Source organism: Trichoderma camerunense, assembly GCF_050948025.1.
Source record: "Trichoderma camerunense strain CBS 138272 chromosome Unknown V8C40scaffold_9, whole genome shotgun sequence".
Classification (NCBI taxonomy): Eukaryota; Fungi; Ascomycota; class Sordariomycetes; order Hypocreales; family Hypocreaceae; genus Trichoderma; species Trichoderma camerunense.
In genome coordinates, this window is record NW_028145361.1 from 331,610 (window position 1) to 351,791 (window position 20,182).

Below are 20,182 nucleotides of genomic sequence, written 5' to 3' on the forward strand. Positions count from 1 at the left end.
GGCTGCATGAAATAATAATATATAATGTATATGATATAGACTGGGGTTGGTTTCTTTGTATAATGCATCATGGGCTTGATAATCTTTTTTGTTTATTTATTTATTTTGTCGCTTCAATTTCAGGATAAGTAGTACATATCTATATATTTCAATTCATGCCATATTCATCCCTCAATTGGTGCTTCCACGTCCACCCTGACCAACGTTGGGGCCCTTCTTGATGCCCTGGCTCTGTCCTCCGCTCGCGTTCATGTCTTGTAGGCCAGCGCCTTTCTCGTGCAGGCCCTCTGGCAGGGGCGCAGTCTTGTCCTTTGAGTTCTACACCAAGCTGTCAGAAACGAGATTCTCATTCTCAATTCAATCGATTTCATGGTGAACTTACATCGTCCTTGGTGACGCCATGGCCAATGTTGTGAGTGGCCTCCTCAAAGGGGCCATTGTCGCTTGAACCGTCTCCCTGGCGAGGCATGATGTATGTATGTGCCTTTTTTTAAACTTCTTTGTGTGTTTGTGTGAAGTTGAAACTTCGTTGGTGTTGGTTGATGCTTTCTGAAGATTGGAGAATAGACTTTTGTAATAATATTTTTGCAATTGACATGCAGCGGAAAAGTCAGTTTCTTTATAACTCTTTAGATTTTGACTTTTGACTTTGGGATTTGCAGAGCATTACTGTATCATCACACTTTCTTGACGTCATGTACTGGAGTTTAGAGTCTTTGGCGTAACCATGATGCTATTCTGTGGAGATGTGGCTATTGTTCCCACGTTTTTTACATCATTTATTCTCCAGTAAGCCCATTAAAAAGGAAACACAACCCACATAGTATTTCAGATCAGATCACATTTCAACGGTTTTGCTCATCAACGTCGTTTGTGTAAAAAGTCGAGAGTGTCATCGCGATGAACCCTTGAAAGTCTTGGCGAAAAAAAAAAAAGTGACGTCAGGCTAAGAAGGGGGTGAAAAAAGCATAATCCATAATGGTAAATCCTTAATCCATGTGCCTGTTTGTCTTGGCGATTGCTGGACCTAGAGATCTGCCGCGACAGCGCCATCCCAAAACGGCAATACTTTAATCGCCGGGGTTGGGGGTGGTTAAATGGCTAAAAAGTCCGATTGCTGCGGACAGGATAATAAACTGAGATGTGATATATATATGTTTTTTTCTTTCTTTCACTGTGTGCCTGTGAAGCTGAAATACTGTAAGATGTAAACTCTGGTTGCAGTGAGTACAGCTACGATGCTTCGTTTATTAATGGTCTCTGCGAGATGCCGGACTGCATGTTATAGATTCTTGGCAACTTGTTACATTAGTTTATATTTAGCCGGGCAAATACTCAACATGAACAAACATCCTATTAATATCACTATTCTCACTACGACTCACGCCTTTACATAATGCCCTGCCCAGATATAGTATCTAGCTGAGATGTAGCACGTTGACTTGAAATAACATCTGACCTAAATATAGCACCCATCATGGTTATATAAACCCTAAGGCAGAACGAGTTTGAAGCCGTCGCACCTAATACAGCTATTCCATTCAATGACCATGCCAAGCACATACATAGACAAGGAGCTCAGAAATATCCAAGACAGTGAGAAGCAAGCCTACATGCATCTCCGCAGACAACTCGGCCTCAGCCCCTTCCCTAATGAAGTAGCAACGACATCGACGTCACTCCCTCCATCCATCCCCATACGCAATCCAGCTCGTGAGACTCACTATGCTCAATCTCAAGTTGACACACAGGATTGTATTACGTCGTTGAAAGTAATTGTCTCGCAAAGGCAGCAAGGACAACATCGGCCTTCTAATGCAGGTGCAGTAACAGCGAGCGACAAAGGCGAAGATAGAGACACTGAGGCTTGTTTAGCAAACCATGAGAACTTTGCTGATATAAAAGAGAATTCCAACACTACAATGTGTAGCTTATGTGAAGCAATGTACTCGGCGATGAATGAAGTGGGCAGACATCTCAGACTACGAATATCCCCATCTTCGCTTGCTGCTTTCACAACTGCTGTCTACCCTTTCACCCTCTTGTTTCTATTGTATGCCAAGAGATTTTCTACAGAGACCATCTTTCTCAACAGAGGTTCTCAAAAAAAGAATGCCATGCGCTCAAGCGAATGCATTACATCAATATGCTTACCCAAGATACATTACTCTTCTTGTCTCCCTCTTGCATCATGCCATCTAAGAACCCAAATTAATCCAGCGTCCCAGCCAAAGCCACAGCACTAAACCGCAAATCACCACCCTCCCTCTCCAAAAACTTCAACACCCCCAGGTTCAAAGCATTCTCACTCAACACATCCTCATTCTTATCCAAATCCCCCCTCCGAATAGGCCCCTTCCTCCTCCCATCCAGCTCCCACAAACCGCCGTCGTTGGCCTTGACGAAGCAAACATAGTGCAAGTCGACGTCGTCCTGGGCGTCGGGCGCAGGGGTATCTCCCTCGGTGGCAGCCGCCTTGTGCGCATCGGCCAGCGCCGGCGTCTGTTCGAGCAGTTTGGACCGTTCGACGGGGTGCAGGGGGATGCTTTTCTTGATGAGATCGTCAAGCGTAGATCCCTCGGCTATAATAATTCGTCAACGTCATTACTTCTCTACAGTAGGACTTTGAAGATCAAGAGATCAAGGGTGCAAACATACTGATAAACTCCCTCGCCGGCCCATTCGCAACCGCATGCAACAGCCCCATCATCCCGCACGCGTTCCGAATCGTCTGCCTCCACCACAGCACCGGCTCTTTATCTCCAATGCCGTTGTACTCTGTCGCCAGGCTGTCCTCCGCCATCCGGTGGCTCTCATAGACCGCCGATATGGGAAACACTAGCAGGAGCGCCAGTGCTGGGCGCGGGATAAAGGATAGTAGCTCGGGCTCCGTGAGGGAATAGACGTCGTGCATCTGCAGCGCGGGAGACACGCCGAGCTTGTGGATGAGAGCTGTCAGGAGCTGCGGGTTGGCTTCGAGGGGGATGAAGGCCGGCGCTGTGGCGGCGGGGTCGGGATTCGTGTTTGTCGACATGGTGGGAGGATGTCGTCTGTGTCTCCTGGGAGTATCCGAATATTCTGTTCTGCGATATAGTATTGGAGTAGACGTAGCGTTGAATACAGAAATGTAGCAAATGTCAGTGGCGAGCTTGGAAATAGCTGCTGTATTTCGCATTGCGGGGTGTGCCTGATGACGTCTGCCCACGCTAGGCTGCGTCTGTACTGTAGCTATGGAGGCGCTAGAACATCTGCTAGAACATCTACTAGAATAACAGCTGGAGCACATCTAGAACATACTGGCCGTTGGAGCTGCTGTTAGCTGCCGTCTTATTAGTCAAGTATCCATACCAACATTTATTCTTCAGGGGATGTAGGCTGTTAAACCAATCAATGGAGTATCAATCTAGTACACGAGTAGCAACATGCTCCAACAACAACTCTTCATTCCCTGGATGGCATCAAGAGCTCAACGTAAGGCAACATTTGCTACTTAAGACGACGAGTCCGTCATTCACAGCTCATTAAATACCTAACTATCCGTCTTCTCAAGACCAACGTCAGGGGTCATCAAAAAAGAAACAACTTCCGGGCATGGCCTTCCGGCATAATTACTGCGCCTTCTCCTATTGCCCCCTATTAGTCGACGCAAACATTCACCCCTTGATTATATAGCACAATTCCCGTATATACCACGTCCATAAACATCCGCTCGCAGTGATATTTTAGGCGGCCGAGGCATCAGATTTGCGAGGACGACCCCTTCCTTTGACCTTGGGCGCCGCCTTGGGCGTGTCCACCACCTTTGCCTCGACTTCCTCCGTTGGCTCGGGAGCAGATTTCTTGGCGGGAGTGCTTGACTTGCGTCCTCTCTTAACAAGGGGCTTGGGCTCATCCTCTTCAGCGTCGTCAGTCTTGGCGGCAGCACGCTTGCGGCCCCTGGGAGCAGAGACTGGGGTGGCTTTTGTGGTGTCTTCATCCTCATCCGTAGTCGCCGTCTTTGCCTTAGAAGCCGCCGTCTTCCGTCCACGTGCAGCCCTGGCAGGAGTAGCCTTCTCCTTCTCCTCAACCTCATCCTCTTCCGCAGTTTCCTCTTCAGGCTGTTGCTCTTGGGCAGCCTTTGCCTTTGATCCCTTCTTAGTGGCCTTTTTGGCGGGAGCTGGCACCTCGGCTTCTTCAGCCTCTACCTCTTCATCCTGCTGAGTGAGTGACTTTCTTGGTCGTCCTCTCTTAGTAGAAGCAGACTCTCCGGCATCCTCCTCACTTGCATCCTTAGCCTTAGCCTTGGCCTTGGACTTGGCCTTGGGCGGTTCCTCATCTGCCTCAACATTCTTAGACTTCTTCGCTTTCTTAGGCTTAGGCTCATCTGCGACGTCGGCAGCCTTCTTGCCACCTCGCTTGTTGGCCTTGGCCTTGGCTGGAGCAGCCTCATCTTCATCAGCGTCCTTTTAAAGGTTAGTAACGATGTCGGGCATATATGCTAAAAACATGGGCATACCTTGGCCGCTGCCTTCTCCTTGGCAGCCTTTTCTTTGGCGGAAAGATAAATTCCCTTCTCGCCCAACTTGTTCTTCTCAGGATCCTGCAGTTTGTCAGATTGTGAAACGCAATTGCCAACATGTAAACAGCAGAAAAGAAACTCACGCCCTTGAAATCTTCGGCATCGATGTGGCCCTGCTTCACGCAGCGCCGAACCTTCTCCTTGACATCTTCGTCACTGCATGACATGTTAGCATACTTTGCCGGTATACACATGACGTCTTGACTTACTTGAGCTCGTCAAAGCCGTCAATGGCATCAAAGTCATAATTATCAGGATCACCACCACAGGATTCCTGAAGACCGGCAATCTGGGATCCAGACACACAGCCCCTAAAAGTCATTGTCAGGTTAGTGATTCTTGAGAAAAATACAAGTCCCGTGTTATCAGGAAATAATAAAGTAGCTCACCAGTGCTTCCATTTCCAGGAACCGCGGTCTTGGATCTCGACCCAAGTGCCAAATCTAATTTCGTTCTTCAAGATCTTGACGGCTTCCTTCTTGCACACGGTGTCATTGCAGCCGGCGCGGTTGTTGGGCGAAATCTCTACATGATAGTATAGCGAGTTTAGCTTTCACATTGATAGCAACGCCCAACGGAATGTTTTACAGCGCAAGGGAGGCACAGGGGGGAAAGATTGGGGAAATATTCATGCCACAAAGGAAACAGCGGGACTTACCAATACGATACTGAGGCATGTTTGCAGATTGCGGGTGCTGTGAAAACAGATGGAATAGAGGCAATATCTGTTGCTGAGCCTGATTTCGCAAGCTTCAGGCCACAGAGACTAAAATGCGACGATGCAGAAGTGGGAAAAAGTCGGTGGCCCGTACTTGCTGGTCCGTCAGTAGACTTTGCACAAGCGACCACAAATACACAGGAAACGAGCAAGAAAATGCAGATTTAAACGTTCACAAATCGCACGTAAAAGTTGGACGGATGGGAAAAAGGTGAAAAAAGGAGGATTTTGCCAGAGTTGAGTGGGAAGGAAAAGCTGGGGGAGGAGCTGGTTTATTATCTGAAATTGGGGGTGGCGCGTCGCGTCGGTTAAGGGAAAAAAAAAAGTGACCTGGCTAGGCAGGCAGCCTGATCTCAGCTCACTTTCAGCGCTTCACACCACCAATGAAACAGTGACAGTGATGCATCGGGCAGGGCAGTTTGCAGCAGTGCAATCAATCGGACGGACGGGAATTTCTCAGTCGAAATAAAAATAAAAATAAGAAATGCAAACAATTATAATTTTAATTATCACAGCAATAATAATTCACATCAGGTTTGTCGAGTTTCGGCGGTTGACTGATTGGTAGATAGGGGGCAAGTTGGAGTGATTGATACCGTTACAGAACAGTCAGTCGCCAATGGCAAACAGCCGTAATCAGTGACGGGCTGCATATCTTGAAACAGAAACATCAAAGCTAGATACCTGTATCATCTAGGTATGTTATGCTAACTGAAATATGTATTGGTTACCATTTCAAATCATGACAAGGAATTATAGACCCCAATCAGCGTAAATTCATATCCATAGCAATGGCCAACCATGATAAATTTGTTCGCTCTACAAAAATGGACACCATCCAATGTACATTGCTGCCAGATTCCTTGGGTTGACCGCCTGTTTAATCAGCTCCTCCACTTGTCCCTCTACACTCAGAGGAATGCTCTCATTCGGCAGCAACCCCTTGACCTTTCTCTTGATGCTGTCAACCACGCTTTGCGGCTGCAACTTGACTCCGAATTCACTCCTCTTTGCCGCTCGCTTGTCCTTCTGCAGGTCCAGCGTAGGATCATAAATGAACGCCTCCAAGATAGTCACAAGCGTCTCTTCTTGCTGTCGAAGAATGCTCAGCGTCAGCTCGGATGACTTTCGGAATGGCCCTTCATAGCCGTAAATACCCATGGCGGCTACCATGTTGTGCGTAAGGCGGAAAGGCACACGCTCGGGCTTGGCAAAAGTGAGACCCTTGTCAAACAAACAGTTAAAGTCCACGTGAAAGACTCCTCCGCTTCCCTCTTCCAAATTAACATTCTCTCCATGTCGATCTCCCAGTCCAAGGATCGTGCCGACCATGGACATGACTGCGCATGATCGGGTGTATCTCAAGCGCGCGCTGAACCAGGCCGAGGGATTGGGGAACTGTTGGATAAACCATAGGGGAAGTACGGGAGGGAAGCGCCCCAGAACGTCATCTGTGAATAGGCCAACCTTGCTGTCAGACGTCGAGGCCTCTTCCATCAGCTGTTTGAGAGCGTTGTAGTCTGGGTGAATCTTTTGTGCGGCATAGAGGTTCAGCAAAATATCTCGCATTGTCTTAATTCCCGGTACCCATTCGATGATGCCACACTCTTCGTTCAGTGGCACGACGGCGTAAGTTCGTATATATAGTTGCCTCTTGCTGGATTCAGCATCTCCTTTTAGAGACCGGTTGATGATACCATTGAACTCCATTAGTCTCTGGTCTGTACGAAGGTCGTCCTTCGGTTTGATGAGCAGCATATATGTTTTCCCATCCGTTCCTCGCGCTGTCAGGCGTCGAGGTTTAGCTAGAGAGCTCAGCACCAACACATCGTCCAAGAAGCAATCTATTGACACTACGTCACGCGAAAACGCCTTGTGCTTCTTTACGTGCTCTGAGACGGCCGGCAGAGTCGCTGTAAGCGAGCTCTCCACGGGAACCACCAAGGGACACGGCGTACACTTTTGATTGAATCGTAAATCTTTCGTCAGGCTGGCATGCACAGTTTTGTTGCCGTGAAAGTCACCATTGTGACAAGCTAGCAACAGTTGCTCTGCTAGCTTCTCTCCCGCTCTGATTAGATACTTGAGATCAAAATTTGCGCCTTCCACCTTTTTGGACACACTCCGAAGAGTCTGGAGGACTTGAGAACCACGTGCTTTTCTCTCGGAATCCCGTCGAGTCGTCATGATGCCAAGTAGACTCCACAAGGCCTGACGAGGATGAGCTTCCACAACTTTCACAATAATGTTTGTCAAGCGCTCAAAGACGTTGGCGTTGGGGTGTGCTATACGGGCGACAATCTGCGACAGGGCTGTGTAAAATATATAGGCTGGCAGGCGATGTATATACTTGTCCAGAAATGAATGCAGCAGACCTAGTTGCTCAAGTCTCCGCTTGTGAAGTTCTCGAGACAGCGAAACTTTACCCTCCGGTGCCTTATCAACCTGTGCCCCGAGGTCAAGCCACAGCGTGAGTATCCTTGGAAGAGTTTGGTACAAGTATTTGGTCCCCGAGTTCAAAGACCGCACGTAGTTCTCAATGACGAGCCTGGCAATCTCGCCAGTGACATAATTGTCACTTTGATCATCTACCTTCAACGGCTGTTCGGATTCCAGTATCTTCTTGTAATGCCGACCAAGGTAATAGTGGCCCTTCTCCCATGTAGAATACGTCTTGGGTGGCTGCTGGTATTTTTCGCGAAGGGCGCCTGCGTGTGTCTGACCCGCCGCATCAAGCCATTTCGCCAGCAGAAGCTGTGCACGAGCTGTGAGCAGCTTTTGATGGGCATTCAGGTTACTTGCTGATCCAATACTAAGCGACGATCCTGATTTCGTCATGAATTTGTTCTGTTCAATGGCTCCTTGGAGAAGTTGGATAGCCTTGCGGTGATGAGAATCTCTAAATAGCAGCTTTGCGTTCTCGATAGTAGCTGCATCATCTCCAAGCTGAGAAGCATGCAACACTGCATTGAATGACTGGTGCAAGGAATTTGTCTTCCTAGCAAGCCGAGAACTGGCAAGCCACAACCCAGAAATATCGAGATCGGAGAATGTCGGTCTGAAAACTCATCATATCAGCAACGGTACTTTGAAAGTGGGCTTGAGCGGCCAAAGCTTACCGTAAGAGTTGCATGGCAGCTCTTTGTATACCTAAAACGTATTGTCTATCGTTAAAGTATGCTCCGATAATTTCGCATCGGCCTTCCAGAAGAGACATTGTCTTCATACGATCTTCATCGCTTTCCGCCTTGGCGCCAATGATGATTTCTAAATCTGTAAGAACGTGACATTTCAACATTATGTCATGTGCTGCTTGGAGTGACGTAGTGGTTGACGATGTCATTGACAGAGCGATATTCTCTTTCATCATCTTAGCTGTCTCGCTGAATGTCTGTGTAGGAGCGCTTTTATATAGGGATTCAAAGAGAACCCCCAAAGACATGTTAAAGTCCTGCAAGACGTTGCCTTGAAACCTGTTGATGAATTTTTCCAAGCTCTCCCAGCGACCTGTAACCCAAGCGGCTTCAATTGCAAAGGGCATGATCCTATTATCATTACTCAGTGAGTCTGTCCTCAGCCCTTCAACGTGGTTGAGCAGAACGTCTGTTTATTGTTAGCTTCCGCAGTTCTCGGCAAGATACATCTAACACATACCATGCTGGCCCGCTTGTTTTAGACAGTTGAGCAAATCTATCTGCACCTCTGCGTTATCTGGTTTTTCAGCAAGCTGCATCTCATACCAAGTCTGCGCTGCAGTCCATCGCCCTGCTTTCTTATGACTCAAGATCTGTTGGTTAATGTCCAAGACATGTAGATGGGCTGAAATACCCTCAAGTCCATCTGGTTCGTCGATATTGGCATATATATCTTGTAGTTGCTGTAAAAGACGGGCACGGTCACCTGGCTGCCTCTTAACCTGATCCATCTTTTGTCCATGTTGCTCTAGATGGAAGAGAGCTCGAGCATACTCGTTACAGTCGATTGCGCGCTGCGATATTAGCTCAGCGGGAATGCTATCCAGTATGGCCTGAATTCTAGACACATTCTCTTTCGCAGTTCCAGTCAGCCGACCGGATCGCTTGGCATGAATCCATCTCATAGCATAGTCGAGGAACCGGAAAACAAGCTATGTAGCGGTTAGTTTACGGAGTCTCTACCTCCTTTTCAACAACAAACTTACATGGCAAAACCGCTTCATATCTTCTTTTTCTTGGTAGGTTGCATCCGGAGAAAGTTGGCATTTCAGTATTTGCATAATTTCCCCAAGAATTTGATCTTTCTCTGTCTGGCTGCTCCTAGGTCCCAATAGGACATGCAACACTAGATAAGGGAACAAAAACTCTGCCGTAGATAAATCCTTGACACGGATGATTCGTGTTAGAGGTTCAAAGATCATATCAGCGTACGGATGCTGCCCCTTTCGTAGGAGATCTACAACAAACGCTCGCAACCAATTGCCATAAAGTCTTCCTGGATGAAATATCGGATACTCCACGGCTTGGGGATTCATCGGTGCCACCATATATCTTGAGTTTAGAAATGGTGCAACCACTTCCCTCACGTATTCTGGTAGTGTCATCCATTTTCGATGTATGTCACCGCCGCCTATTCCAGCGGCGTGATTGGCACAAGCTGTCCTAATTTCGCATCTTTCAAGCAGCTCTTGCATAGCGTAAGATAGAAACCCCTGAAGCTTCATGTCGGTAGTAGATAAAAACGATGGCACTAGTACCTCCTGAAGTAGGAAGAGTACGAAGTCAGTGGCTTCTTCCATCACTTCAAAATTATCCAACACCACGATAGACCGTTGCTCCCGAACTGCTTCGGTTCGGTTCGAGTCCAAACAACCAATAAGCCCAACACATTCAACGCAGAGCCGTGTAATGTCGATATGAACTCCATTGTATTTGCACGCGCAGTCTAAGAGGGCCCGTAGTAATGTGGCAATCATGCTGTCTGGTCGTTGACTGATAGCGGATGTATAGAGAGAACTTTGATTATCTCGCAAATATGGTACCAGGTCGATTAACGCTTGGTGGACAACCCCGGAATAGTCGTGGCCAATTCTGCGTGAAAACACCCCCAAAGTTTCTTCAAGGGCAAGAGGCGGTCGAAAAGCTTTAAGCTTAGCTTCGATATCATTTAGAGCTTCAATATGTGATAGCGATGGAAGTTTGGCGATGTGCTTTTCCACAATATGCCCATATCTCCCTAGCAGATTATCAAGCATATCTCGTATGATGGCCATCGCCGGGGCTTTTAGTTCGGGCCAATAGCGCTTCACGATGAAAAAAGTGGCCTCAAGTAAAGCCTCAACGTCTTCTTCGTCAAAGTATTTGAGCATTGCTGCCCAGCATGAAATTGCCGGCTCGCGAAGCGAATCTTGAGACGCAGCAGATAAAAGACAAGCAGATATCTATACCTGTAGTCAGTGAATCTGTCATGATTCACCCATTTAGTTGTAACATACCTGAGGACGGGCAATTCTTGCATATGTTTGGCAAATTCGAATCATTTCCTCCAGCGTACGAATGTAGTTTCTTTGCTCCATCACCTGGGGATAAATCGAAATTGAATCATTTATAACATCTGTAAATCGAGCCATAAGCCCGAGGATGTGCGACTGTAGGAATCGGCCCACTAAATCTGCCTTCTTATTTCTTGTCTCTTTGACAGATCCCATAGTCATAGATGCCATCATGGCTAAAGCTCTTTGTATCTAAATATCGTTAATACCAGTCATAAACGGAATGCTTATGGGAACAAAATACATACCTGGCGCTTACGCGACGCATCGGCGTCTGCTGCTGCCTTTAATAGCTCTATAGCAGTCAGTACAGGCTCTGACTGAACAATATCAGCAAGGCTGAGAGCATGAAAATGAGGAGATATCTCGTCCAAGCTAGATTTGACGAACTCCTCAATATTGTCTGACTCCTGCAACATCAGAAGCGACAATACCGAGGCTGTATTGGGACTGTCCATAAGGGGACGCCAGATTTCCGTCTCCTGACGTGCTTCCGCAATCTTTTGAATCACATCTTTGCGTTTGTCCAAGACAAGCCATGGGAGTGCATGCGACTGGATGAGAAGGAGCAGCTCATTAACAGATATCTGCAGTAGTTCTGCGATGGCCCGACTTCGTTGTGGGCGCTGAACTATGTCTTTGGTTGCCATATAGGCAAGACTCTTCCAGAATGGTTCGAAGAGTCGACGAGGCGTGGAACGCCGAGCCTCAGCGAGACTTAGCAACTCATTAAAAGCAAATGCTGATTCAATGTTATTACTGCTGCCCAGGTATTCTAAGAGCTTTATCAGGACCAAGTTCAGCTCATCTTCGGTCACGACTCTGCCAAGTTGGCCCCAGGCTAAAATTCGAGTTTCGATTAACGGTGGTGGATCTGCCTCTGAAGCTGACTTGAGAAGAGCAATAGAATTCATTCTATTCCGCGAAAGTAACGCTTCATCCATATTATGCGAGGGCTTTTGGGGCATAAAAAGTGCCAAGGTTCTTCCTGCTGAGATACGAAGCTCCCTTATAGAACTGTTTAGCGATTGGAGACACCACTGTCCCGGGCCAGAGGTCTCCAAATTTAGAAAGGATGCATCCTCGCAGTGCAATATAAGCCTTCGGAGAGCAATCATAGCGGCTATTCGTGGCCGTCTGGATTCTGAGAATGATGGTAGGCGAATGACTTTGGAGAATATTTGTCTGGCTTCGCCTTTCGCATTGTGAGACGAAATCGCCGGCAGGCTAGAAGACCTTTCGTCACAGATAGGGCATGTTATAGGAGCTGAACTAGAATCCAACGAGCCCTTCATCCGTGTATTATTATCAACCACACAACATATCCGAGATAAAAGATCCAGAGCCAGAGACTGGCTTGACTGGTTGCATTTCTCATAGCCATCCCTATTCATGCATCAGATCAAGTAATGCAATGGCGGCATAGAATACTTACAGGAAGATCTGCTCAAGCAACACCACGTCGTCGTCTGATGGCGGTGGGACTTGAAGAGTTTCAAATATACCATGTGTTAAAATCGTCAGAAAGTCTGTTGATTCTTCTGAGAGCTTTCGCTTTTTCTTGGCGTTTGTTGCATGGTGAGGGGTATCATAGTTCAGATGCAGATCCTGAATGCACTTTCGAAGCTCGACATCCTGAAACCTCGACGGGTGTATGCTATCCTGGAAGGATTCCTGTGACTCTTGTGCTAAAGAGCCAATTGATTGTCTTAAAAATGCCACACTTCGCTTGAGGCTTATTAGTACGGAAAGCGATCTTCATATCAAGTGTACATCACTTACCCAAATATCTGTATCCTCTCCAATAGTCGAATATTGCGATGACAGTAAAACGAGTTCCTGAACAAGTTTCGACGCTGCGAAGCGGCCTATCGAATAAGACTTTAAAGATACTTGAGCAATACTTATAAGAGCCATGCAGTAGATGGATCTCGCCTGGTCGCCCGCAGGAGTTGGTTGAACCAGCTCGTCAGGAGGCGAAATCATCTCGCTGCAGAGCAGAATGAGGAGAGCACACGATTTCTCAATAAGTGAGGCACTGGGGTGGTCACTAGTAATCGAGGACTTGATAATTTCCATAGTCAATTCGGCAAGTGGGAGAGGGGTGCTTTGTAGCTCCCATCGCTTCTGGATATGACGCAAATCCAGATAGGAATCTATAAGCCATGGACCATTCTCCAACAGTGACACGCTGCTTGAAAACGCCGAATCAGGCGATGTTAGGGGGTATGCAAGCACTCTCGCCAGGCTTGATGCCAGATGCAATCCCTGTCGTACGGTATAAATCGAGTATGATAGGCGTTTAGTCGTGGCCTCTCGATCTTCGACCAAAATTTGATTAAGGGCAAAGGATGGAGGAAGTTCTAGATTCGTGCGAAGATCCGTATGCGAAGGGATGAGAGATGGGCTTTGGAGGTGATCAAGGAGAGCTACATCGATTTGGTACTCATTAGCCCCCGCCTAGAACAGTAATGGAATGACATACATGTTAACGATGCACGAAGATACAGGCCCAAAAACGGAGCCAATTTCCACAAACTCCCGGTTCGTGCAACTAGAAGGAGGATATACTGCAGAAATCCTTCAATGGAGCTATCCAGCTCAAGACACTGAGGGTGCCCCAAGAGTCTCAGCAGCTGTGGCAAAAGCCAAACCCATAGAGGTTCTTGGCCACGGAAGAGCAGTCCACGATTTTCATTTTGATGTAGCAACACTGATGGTGTTTCTTTGATTGTAAATCTCAAGAAATTGATAGCTTTTTGAGACTCGGTTCGTACATTCGCTCGGTCAAGAAATGGGTCGTCGAGCTTGATGTTTTCGAGAACCACTCGGCAGTATACATAGATAAGCATATGGTTGTGCTCAATTCGATCATCCGGAGACTTGAGGAGGTCTGGATTATCCTTTACGCGCTGGATTGTGGCCAAAAGCCCCTTGAGTTCACTATTCTCATCGGTTCGGGAGACTTTTGTCGACGCTGCAATGCTTTCCACCAGCTGTGCGGCCAGAGTAGATGGCGGTGGACCACCTCCGCCTGTGTCGGCAGCCATGTCCACGCGCTCGAGAAGCACAGTGGCAATCTAGATCTCGGGTCATTAGCTACCGACACCGAAAGCGACGTATGCCGCGATATGGCGTAGATGAACAAATGTTGGATTATCTTGGAGACGCGACCACGAAGAGGGGCAGAACGCGATATCACGTGATGCACTTCCGCCTGCCTGGACCTCTGTAAGTTGCAGATAGGCACCTACCCGAGAACTTACAATTTACCAGGGACGAAGAAAAGAACGAACAAAAGATCAACTACATCACCATGAGAGCATCAGGGATTTCAGTTGCTTCAGAAATACTCGTCCGATTTCCAGCTAGGAATAACAGAGCTATTACACCGACTAAAAGAGCAAAATCACCTTTTGAAAAGTAGACCATCCTTGCGTGCAGCGTTTACCGAATAGCCAGAAGTCCTAATATCGATCACGGAACGTGGAATCTCGGAGCCACACAGTCAGCTAAATTACTCATATCGAACCTTGATAACGTCGTGTGTTACACCTATAGTGATGTTAGGTTCAGGTCAGTCATTCGGGATTAGACAATAAGGCAAGCGGACCTCCAAGCTTCACTGTGTAAGTTATCATTGCTGACCCATAACTTGCTTCAATTACCCCAGTCAGACAATAATATCGATGCCATCCCATTTTTTTCTTCTTCGCAGCTGTCTTTGCTGATTTGGGTATTTTATGTAGATCGAGAAATAGCGTGGCTACCCGCTTGGTGGTGCCACTAATGTGTATTGGCGCATCACGCTCATCGTCATTGCTGAAGATTTCGATGTCCGCCTGTGGTTTATGTCCCATAAAAACGGGTATGTCGCACTGATACTCGATCTTAGAAGGCTTGCCCTCAGGATACGATTGGCCCTAGCCTTCGTTACTAAACAGTCGTCATTTTGTTCTTCTTTCGACATACCTTGCGGATGAACCAACACATTTCGATGACGACCCATTCTCCTTCTTTGTCGGACCAAAACCTGCTCATATCGTTAACTAATACACACATCTGCTGGTTTTGCTTGCTTACGCTTCGTTTCGGTCATGCTTCGATGGATCATATCTTGCCAATAGGCAGGTGCCGTATGATCGTCTGGCGACTCGAGATGCAATACCTACTGGGGCCATCGCGGGCTGATAGTTCCCAAGGCCATATATAACAGCCCCTTTCACTACCGCAGTGACACCATTTTCCGGCTGGAGAACCCGCACTCCGGGGATGATGGCTTCACGGACACGAGCTTTCAAATATCTATTTTGGCCAAATCCACCAACAAGGACAACTGCAGCAACTTCGTCATCGGCCATTGATATCTGCTCATTGATCAAGCAAATTATGTCCTTCATAATAGGGTCCCATATCTTGATTGTCATGTCGTCTTGTGGTATTGTGAATCGGTTTCGTCTCAGGCCAAGAGATGGATCGACTCTCAGTGTAAGTGGTTCACCTCTTGGGGAAAAATCCTTCTTAAACTGGTTATGGTCAGACTAACGTATGTTCGGAAAAGCGCTCGAAAATATACGCACCGATTCAAAATCGCTCAAGGCAATGACAAGTCGCTCATCCGTCCAATATTTATCTCCGTGTGCCTGCTTCAAATATCGTCGAAACCTCATGTTGAGCATCGAAGACCCACATTTCCCTCCAGTGCCTTCTGTGACTTCTCTCATCTGTAGAGGCTGAACCTTGGCAACCTCATACGTGATAAGATCAACTGTTCCTCCTCCTGCGTCGCAAACCAAAAATCTTCGGCCGGTCTGCAGAACAGAAGGGCTCAGGTATTTGACAGTGTATAAGGCGGCCGCTTCCTGCATACCGTTAGCGTCGTACTTGATTTGCAAGTCTTGATTAACACCAACAGGCTCCGATATAAGCTTAATCTTCTTTTCTCCACCAAAGCCAGCTAATGATGCTGCATTTTCCGTTTCCTGCTTTGCATTATTTGACCAAATAGCTGGAACGGTAACAACAACGTCCATTGGAATCGATTGCACTACACTGGGGGACATCTGGCCCTCTAAGACGCTGATGAAATGTGCGTAGAGGCAGGATAGATATATCCTTGTTAGTTCTTGAGCCGATTCTCCATCAGTCTTTGTATCCGACGGTTCATCCAACCTTCTTCAAGTCATGGAATTAGCCCAAAGTCGTCAATGATTATCAGGACCTGCAACTCACAACTTGAAGAATCGACTTCTCTTTGCCGCTTTCGGGATCTGGAAACCCCATTGCCACCCTGTTGCTATCTTTCGCAGCTCTGTCGGAACTTTGGGACTATTTTGGGACGAACCAACAGATGGCCAGTCGGATAATACATGCTGAACATCCGGCTTGGAGGCTTTAGCGCGGCGTGAACTATTTGCGTGCTTCTGCTTCTGGACTTACTTGAGTCGTCTCTGCCCAAGCGACGCCTGAAAAAGTGGTTCCAAAGTCAATTGACACGACAATTCTTTTCTCTTCGCCCATGCTCAGGCTTTTCAGCTTCCAGAAAAAAGATGCCTGCTATGGGAAATCCTTGGATCAAAGTATAGGTGACACCAAAAACTTCCCTGCAAGTGGTTGGAGGGCTCGCAGATTATCCAGGTTTGGATAGTCGGATGCGCTATACGCTGGCTTAGCAGAGAGTCATTGTCTCTATCTAGGCATGTCATGGATTGGGGCTGCCGTTCAGTTCCCGATGGTGCCAATGGGATGCTTTAGGTAACCTTGCTGGGGCTCCGCCAGATATTAGGATTCAAAATGGACCAGCTCAGGATTCTTATGCTGACTGATTGAGCTTCAGAAACAGTTGTACAAATAATCATTGGTCTGGTATTGAAATGCCAGCCTTGGAGCATAAACGCGCGCTTTTACAGACAAGGCACCCCGGACCTGCATGCACACAGCCGATCCCTAAAACCCCCATCAACGGGTATGTGGTGGAGCCCAACGGATGCCTGCGTCGGGCATGAAGATGCCATCCAGCCGCCATCCAGCTGGTAAGGGGGAAGATCCACCAAGATGACATGGTCAGGCTACGCACCGACAGTTCATTGTCTGGTAACCCGAGTCAACTGAGCCTGTATGGAGTCATTTACGCTTCTGCCGAGCCGCCAAATCATTGCGCCAGGATCAAGGTATTGGCCAAAAGGAACCCATTACGCACCGTCAACGGGAATAATAGGCGTGATCAAATCGATGGTCTTCCCGCCACTTGCTCCATAAACTTCTAGAAAACGATACTACCCCATCCAGTTCCGTTCTTTCCCTTCATACCATTCGAAGCATACCACACCCAAGAGATTTATATTTCCAGAGCAAATCCAGAGCAACAACCAAAAGAATAATGGCACCCGCCCACGCAGAGACATCACGCAAGCAAGACGACAAGAGCAAGCTGGAAGATGAAGTTAGATTGCGCCAGTTCACTGAAGAAGTTCTGGATTCACGACAAGAAGAGCTTGAATTACAGGAAAAGGAGAATACGGCATTATCAAAGCAGCTGGAGTCACTACAGCAGGAGTTGAAAGAGGCACAGGCCCAGCTCGCGCAAGCTCGAAGCCAATCTAGTAAGAAGGACAAGGCTGCCGAAGAACCCAAGCGCCCGACCAGTCGCCCGTCTTCGTTGAGGAAAGACATCACGGAGGCTGAAGCCCGGGAAGCCTATGGAAGCCTATGCGAAAACATTCAGCGCTGGGTTGAGCATCGCATTCGGCCTGTTATAGACGATCTAGCCAGTGGTCATTACCGCTGCCAGCCAACCCCAGCTCAGTCAACAAGATTTGTATCGTTGATGAGAGAGCCGGCGACAAGCTGCCTTAATGTCTGGCATTCCGATGAATATCATTTCAGAGCACTCATAATGCAATACCTATGGCTGGTTTTCTTTGCCAAATCTTTCTACTGCCCTTTGGATGATGGTGACGGTGAGACTGCTGCAGCGTGGATTGATGAATTAGAGAACGCGATATCTAAGCTACCTCGAGGTACGTGCTATTTAATGAAGCATTTCTATTCAGTATGGTAGCTAATAAAATCTGAAAAATAGATATTTCGCATTGCAGAGAATGGAGGGCTGAGACGCTCACGGCATTGACTAGCCAGACCTCTTTCAAGTCTAGACGAGCACAATATCTCAACCTTATCACCGAAGACCTTGCCTCTCTTATATCAGTTGTTGTGCCATACCTAACCGCTGCAGAACTGCAAAGCTCTCTTCGGACAAACATAATTGATCCGGCAGTGGATCTTGCCCACCGACTTCAGCTTTCACCGAATATTTTCACTCTCAGGTGGCCTGCGCGAACCGCAAGAACAAAGTTGGACACCTATGAGTGTATCAATCTTGCTAACGACGGTGCGGTTCTCAGCTCGGGTGATACCGGCAAACCGTCCGACGCTCTAAAGAATGCCTCATATCTGTTCGATGTGGCCCCCGGTCTCTTTGTTGAGACAGTTGGAGGGGCGAAGAAATCGGCAGCAAAAATTATTTGCAGACCCACGGTATTGGTTTACGGAGGAGAAAAAGATGGCGATATTCCACAAAAGGCTATGACCCTAACTAGACTCTTATGGGATTATGCGAACGGATCGAAAGCACGATCTCACGGTCCATCGCGAAATGGATCACCCAAAAGTAAGACCCTGATCTTGAGGCGGCATCGCTCAAAGCTCTGATTTATGACCCTAGGGTCTTCCAGAATGCGCCTTGATGGCGGGTGGAGCTGATCAAAGGGAAAAAAATAAAAAATAAAAATGGAACAAAAAAACTTGGATATCTTTATGATAATCCTAAAATCGTATAGAAAGCGTCAGCAGGACTGGCCGAAAAAGCAATGACGGACGAATAATAGATTTCACAGCAATTAGACAGACACTTACATCGCAATGGACCTCAAGCTCCAACACTTTTCTCACCGCATCTGGTTTTCACAGCCTTTAGGGTCCCTTCTCACATTGTTCATGAAAATGCCGGCCACCACCCCCAGCTCGAAAGATGTGCTTCCTGTACAGTCACGATGGGAATGTCACGGGGTTGATTTGACTGTAGTCGCGGGGGCAGGGGTGGCACCTTTGACTTTGCCGCCTGGTCTTTTTTCTGGTCGTTTTCCTTCTTAGGGGGTTGCCAGGATTGAGATCGCCGCTCGAAATGCTGCTTCGATCGGCTCACCGATCGCTCTTTGCGCGCCGGAGAGCGGCCATCAGACCGCGCGGGTGAGTTCGCGCCGCTTCTACCCCGGGTGACTGCTAGCACTCTGAGCTTGGGGGTCCCGGATGTCGGGCCCGAGGAAGGCCTTTCTGTGGTCTCCGGGATAAAGGGGCGGATGCAGTTCCGGATGTAGTCCTCGTCGACGCCTAGGGCCCTGGCATCTGCAATACCCAGATTGATCCGATTGACGTATTCCTCTCTGGGATTACTGTCAATAATGCAGTTTGGATTGACATATATGAGAACGTCGTCTTGCCAGTGCGATAACGAGTTCTCTCGCCGCCCCTGGGCTACAAGCTTGGCCTGCCTGCCCACCGCCGTGGGCCCGCCCTTTTCCACAATCCAAGCGACGGGACGGCGATACAAGGTACTCTGTGCTCGATGGAGCAAAACTGTCATGTATCGCTTGTTGTATGCATTTTTTGCAACGCCTTCATTTATATCGAGTTTGGCTTCGTCAGTGTCATCAATCTCGTACACGAGTCCATCGACCCAATGTCCCTCTGCTTGGGTGACGTTGGCGTATCCACGCTCGTTGATCTGCCATCGATAGTTGCAGAGACGAGCGGTCCCGATGAACCTGCTATTGGGGCAACGACGGTTCATCTGCTTGATATGCAAGTTACTCCCATAAGCAAAGTATAACTTGGTTGGCCGGCGGTCCAGAGACAACGCTGACGCTGCTTTCTGGGTCGGCACTCTGGACTGCTTCCTCCCCACTGATTGGCTGCGAATGGCCTCCATGGTCGAATTAGGAAATGGGCGGGGTGGCCCAAACGTCGAGAGCTGTTGTGCTTCTGAGACAAAGGTCTATGGGCTGGCTTGAATGCGGAGAAGGCTTGAACTGTCTGCTCACATTTTACGCACAACACCGCGGTCTTACATATTGCTAACTATTGCCAGTGATGTTTACTGCGAGGCGGAAGTACGTCATGGCACGAGGATTCATTGATTCCTCGGCAGCCAGCCAGGATGCTCCGTTGAAGTGTGGCTACCTCTTACTGTGGATCTCTGATGCCGTGCCACAGGTTGGGCAGCAAAGGACAGAATGACGATGGCCCTGCAGGACATGGGATTACAGGCACCAATTGGACTTCACCACGTCTTGAACTGGAGAGACCGGGAGCCCCCCATTCT

At 47.9% G+C, this 20,182-nt stretch overlaps 7 protein-coding genes across 7 annotated transcripts; 1 reads left to right on the forward strand and 6 right to left on the reverse strand.

Annotated features, from left to right (window-relative positions):
- Positions 1 to 23: 23 nt before the first annotated feature.
- Positions 24 to 1,137, reverse strand: V8C40DRAFT_222538 (uncharacterized protein). The gene is made up of 2 exons (XM_083212226.1): positions 383 to 1,137; positions 24 to 318 (listed from the first exon to the last, which is right to left on the reverse strand). Exons 1-2 carry the CDS (start codon positions 467 to 469, stop codon positions 172 to 174), a joined length of 234 nt encoding a protein of 77 aa, XP_083072957.1. The 5' UTR covers positions 470 to 1,137; the 3' UTR covers positions 24 to 171.
- Positions 1,138 to 1,883: 746 nt separating this feature from the next.
- Positions 1,884 to 3,148, reverse strand: V8C40DRAFT_245122 (ubiquitin carboxyl-terminal hydrolase). The gene is made up of 2 exons (XM_083215804.1): positions 2,659 to 3,148; positions 1,884 to 2,582 (listed from the first exon to the last, which is right to left on the reverse strand). The coding sequence occupies exons 1-2, from the start codon at positions 3,032 to 3,034 to the stop codon at positions 2,212 to 2,214; spliced, it is 747 nt and encodes a 248-aa protein (XP_083072958.1). The 5' UTR covers positions 3,035 to 3,148; the 3' UTR covers positions 1,884 to 2,211.
- Positions 3,149 to 3,347: 199 nt separating this feature from the next.
- V8C40DRAFT_245124 (PARP-type zinc finger-containing protein) lies at positions 3,348 to 5,507 on the reverse strand. Its single transcript, XM_083215805.1, has 6 exons — positions 5,217 to 5,507; positions 4,948 to 5,083; positions 4,768 to 4,869; positions 4,642 to 4,714; positions 4,496 to 4,579; positions 3,348 to 4,442 (listed from the first exon to the last, which is right to left on the reverse strand). The coding sequence occupies exons 1-6, from the start codon at positions 5,233 to 5,235 to the stop codon at positions 3,723 to 3,725; spliced, it is 1,134 nt and encodes a 377-aa protein (XP_083072959.1). The 5' UTR covers positions 5,236 to 5,507; the 3' UTR covers positions 3,348 to 3,722.
- A 439-nt stretch (positions 5,508 to 5,946) lies between these two features.
- On the reverse strand, positions 5,947 to 13,938 carry V8C40DRAFT_222634 (uncharacterized protein). Its single transcript, XM_083212227.1, has 9 exons — positions 13,289 to 13,938; positions 12,586 to 13,232; positions 12,239 to 12,531; positions 11,052 to 12,189; positions 10,747 to 10,995; positions 9,457 to 10,692; positions 8,931 to 9,402; positions 8,396 to 8,879; positions 5,947 to 8,334 (listed from the first exon to the last, which is right to left on the reverse strand). The coding sequence occupies exons 1-9, from the start codon at positions 13,851 to 13,853 to the stop codon at positions 6,096 to 6,098; spliced, it is 7,323 nt and encodes a 2,440-aa protein (XP_083072960.1). The 5' UTR covers positions 13,854 to 13,938; the 3' UTR covers positions 5,947 to 6,095.
- Positions 13,939 to 14,141: 203 nt separating this feature from the next.
- Positions 14,142 to 16,691, reverse strand: V8C40DRAFT_245133 (Hsp70 family protein). The gene is made up of 7 exons (XM_083215806.1): positions 16,243 to 16,691; positions 16,036 to 16,187; positions 15,717 to 15,978; positions 15,384 to 15,665; positions 14,887 to 15,329; positions 14,776 to 14,836; positions 14,142 to 14,726 (listed from the first exon to the last, which is right to left on the reverse strand). Exons 1-7 carry the CDS (start codon positions 16,321 to 16,323, stop codon positions 14,385 to 14,387), a joined length of 1,623 nt encoding a protein of 540 aa, XP_083072961.1. The 5' UTR covers positions 16,324 to 16,691; the 3' UTR covers positions 14,142 to 14,384.
- Positions 16,606 to 18,729, forward strand: V8C40DRAFT_245136 (uncharacterized protein). Its single transcript, XM_083215807.1, has 2 exons — positions 16,606 to 17,822; positions 17,885 to 18,729. The coding sequence occupies exons 1-2, from the start codon at positions 17,183 to 17,185 to the stop codon at positions 18,511 to 18,513; spliced, it is 1,269 nt and encodes a 422-aa protein (XP_083072962.1). The 5' UTR covers positions 16,606 to 17,182; the 3' UTR covers positions 18,514 to 18,729.
- V8C40DRAFT_222659 (gamma-glutamylcyclotransferase family protein) lies at positions 18,285 to 19,924 on the reverse strand. Its single transcript, XM_083212228.1, has 2 exons — positions 18,718 to 19,924; positions 18,285 to 18,627 (listed from the first exon to the last, which is right to left on the reverse strand). Exon 1 carries the CDS (start codon positions 19,787 to 19,789, stop codon positions 18,797 to 18,799), a length of 993 nt encoding a protein of 330 aa, XP_083072963.1. The 5' UTR covers positions 19,790 to 19,924; the 3' UTR covers positions 18,285 to 18,627; positions 18,718 to 18,796.
- Between the last annotated feature and the right edge of the window lie 258 nt (positions 19,925 to 20,182).

What these genes read in the sequence shown, in the direction of transcription:
- V8C40DRAFT_222538 (XM_083212226.1), bottom strand. Translation starts at nt 469, where the DNA reads ATGCCTCGCCAGGGAGACGGTTCAAGCGACAATGGCCCCTTTGAGGAG. An exon ending in ATGGCGTCACCAAGGACGAT is followed by an intron (nt 319 to 382) that starts GTAAGTTCACCA and finishes AGCTTGGTGTAG; the next exon opens with AACTCAAAGGACAAGACTGC.
- V8C40DRAFT_245124 (XM_083215805.1), bottom strand. An exon ending in TCCTGGAAATGGAAGCACTG is followed by an intron (nt 4,870 to 4,947) that starts GTGAGCTACTTT and finishes AATGACTTTTAG; the next exon opens with GGGCTGTGTGTCTGGATCCC. An exon ending in ATGCCGAAGATTTCAAGGGC is followed by an intron (nt 4,580 to 4,641) that starts GTGAGTTTCTTT and finishes GACAAACTGCAG; the next exon opens with GATCCTGAGAAGAACAAGTT.
- V8C40DRAFT_245133 (XM_083215806.1), bottom strand. Translation starts at nt 16,323, where the DNA reads ATGGGCGAAGAGAAAAGAATTGTCGTGTCAATTGACTTTGGAACCACT. An exon ending in AGAAGTCGATTCTTCAAGTT is followed by an intron (nt 15,979 to 16,035) that starts GTGAGTTGCAGG and finishes CATGACTTGAAG; the next exon opens with AAGGTTGGATGAACCGTCGG. An exon ending in CCTTGAGCGATTTTGAATCG is followed by an intron (nt 15,330 to 15,383) that starts GTGCGTATATTT and finishes GACCATAACCAG; the next exon opens with TTTAAGAAGGATTTTTCCCC.
- V8C40DRAFT_222659 (XM_083212228.1), bottom strand. Translation starts at nt 19,789, where the DNA reads ATGGAGGCCATTCGCAGCCAATCAGTGGGGAGGAAGCAGTCCAGAGTG.
- V8C40DRAFT_245136 (XM_083215807.1), top strand. Translation starts at nt 17,183, where the DNA reads ATGGCACCCGCCCACGCAGAGACATCACGCAAGCAAGACGACAAGAGC. An exon ending in GATATCTAAGCTACCTCGAG is followed by an intron (nt 17,823 to 17,884) that starts GTACGTGCTATT and finishes TCTGAAAAATAG; the next exon opens with ATATTTCGCATTGCAGAGAA.
- V8C40DRAFT_245122 (XM_083215804.1), bottom strand. Translation starts at nt 3,034, where the DNA reads ATGTCGACAAACACGAATCCCGACCCCGCCGCCACAGCGCCGGCCTTC. An exon ending in GCCGGCGAGGGAGTTTATCA is followed by an intron (nt 2,583 to 2,658) that starts GTATGTTTGCAC and finishes GAATTATTATAG; the next exon opens with CCGAGGGATCTACGCTTGAC.
- V8C40DRAFT_222634 (XM_083212227.1), bottom strand. Translation starts at nt 13,853, where the DNA reads ATGGCTGCCGACACAGGCGGAGGTGGTCCACCGCCATCTACTCTGGCC. An exon ending in CAAGAATTGCCCGTCCTCAG is followed by an intron (nt 10,693 to 10,746) that starts GTATGTTACAAC and finishes CTACAGGTATAG; the next exon opens with ATATCTGCTTGTCTTTTATC. An exon ending in AAAACAAGCGGGCCAGCATG is followed by an intron (nt 8,880 to 8,930) that starts GTATGTGTTAGA and finishes AACAATAAACAG; the next exon opens with ACGTTCTGCTCAACCACGTT.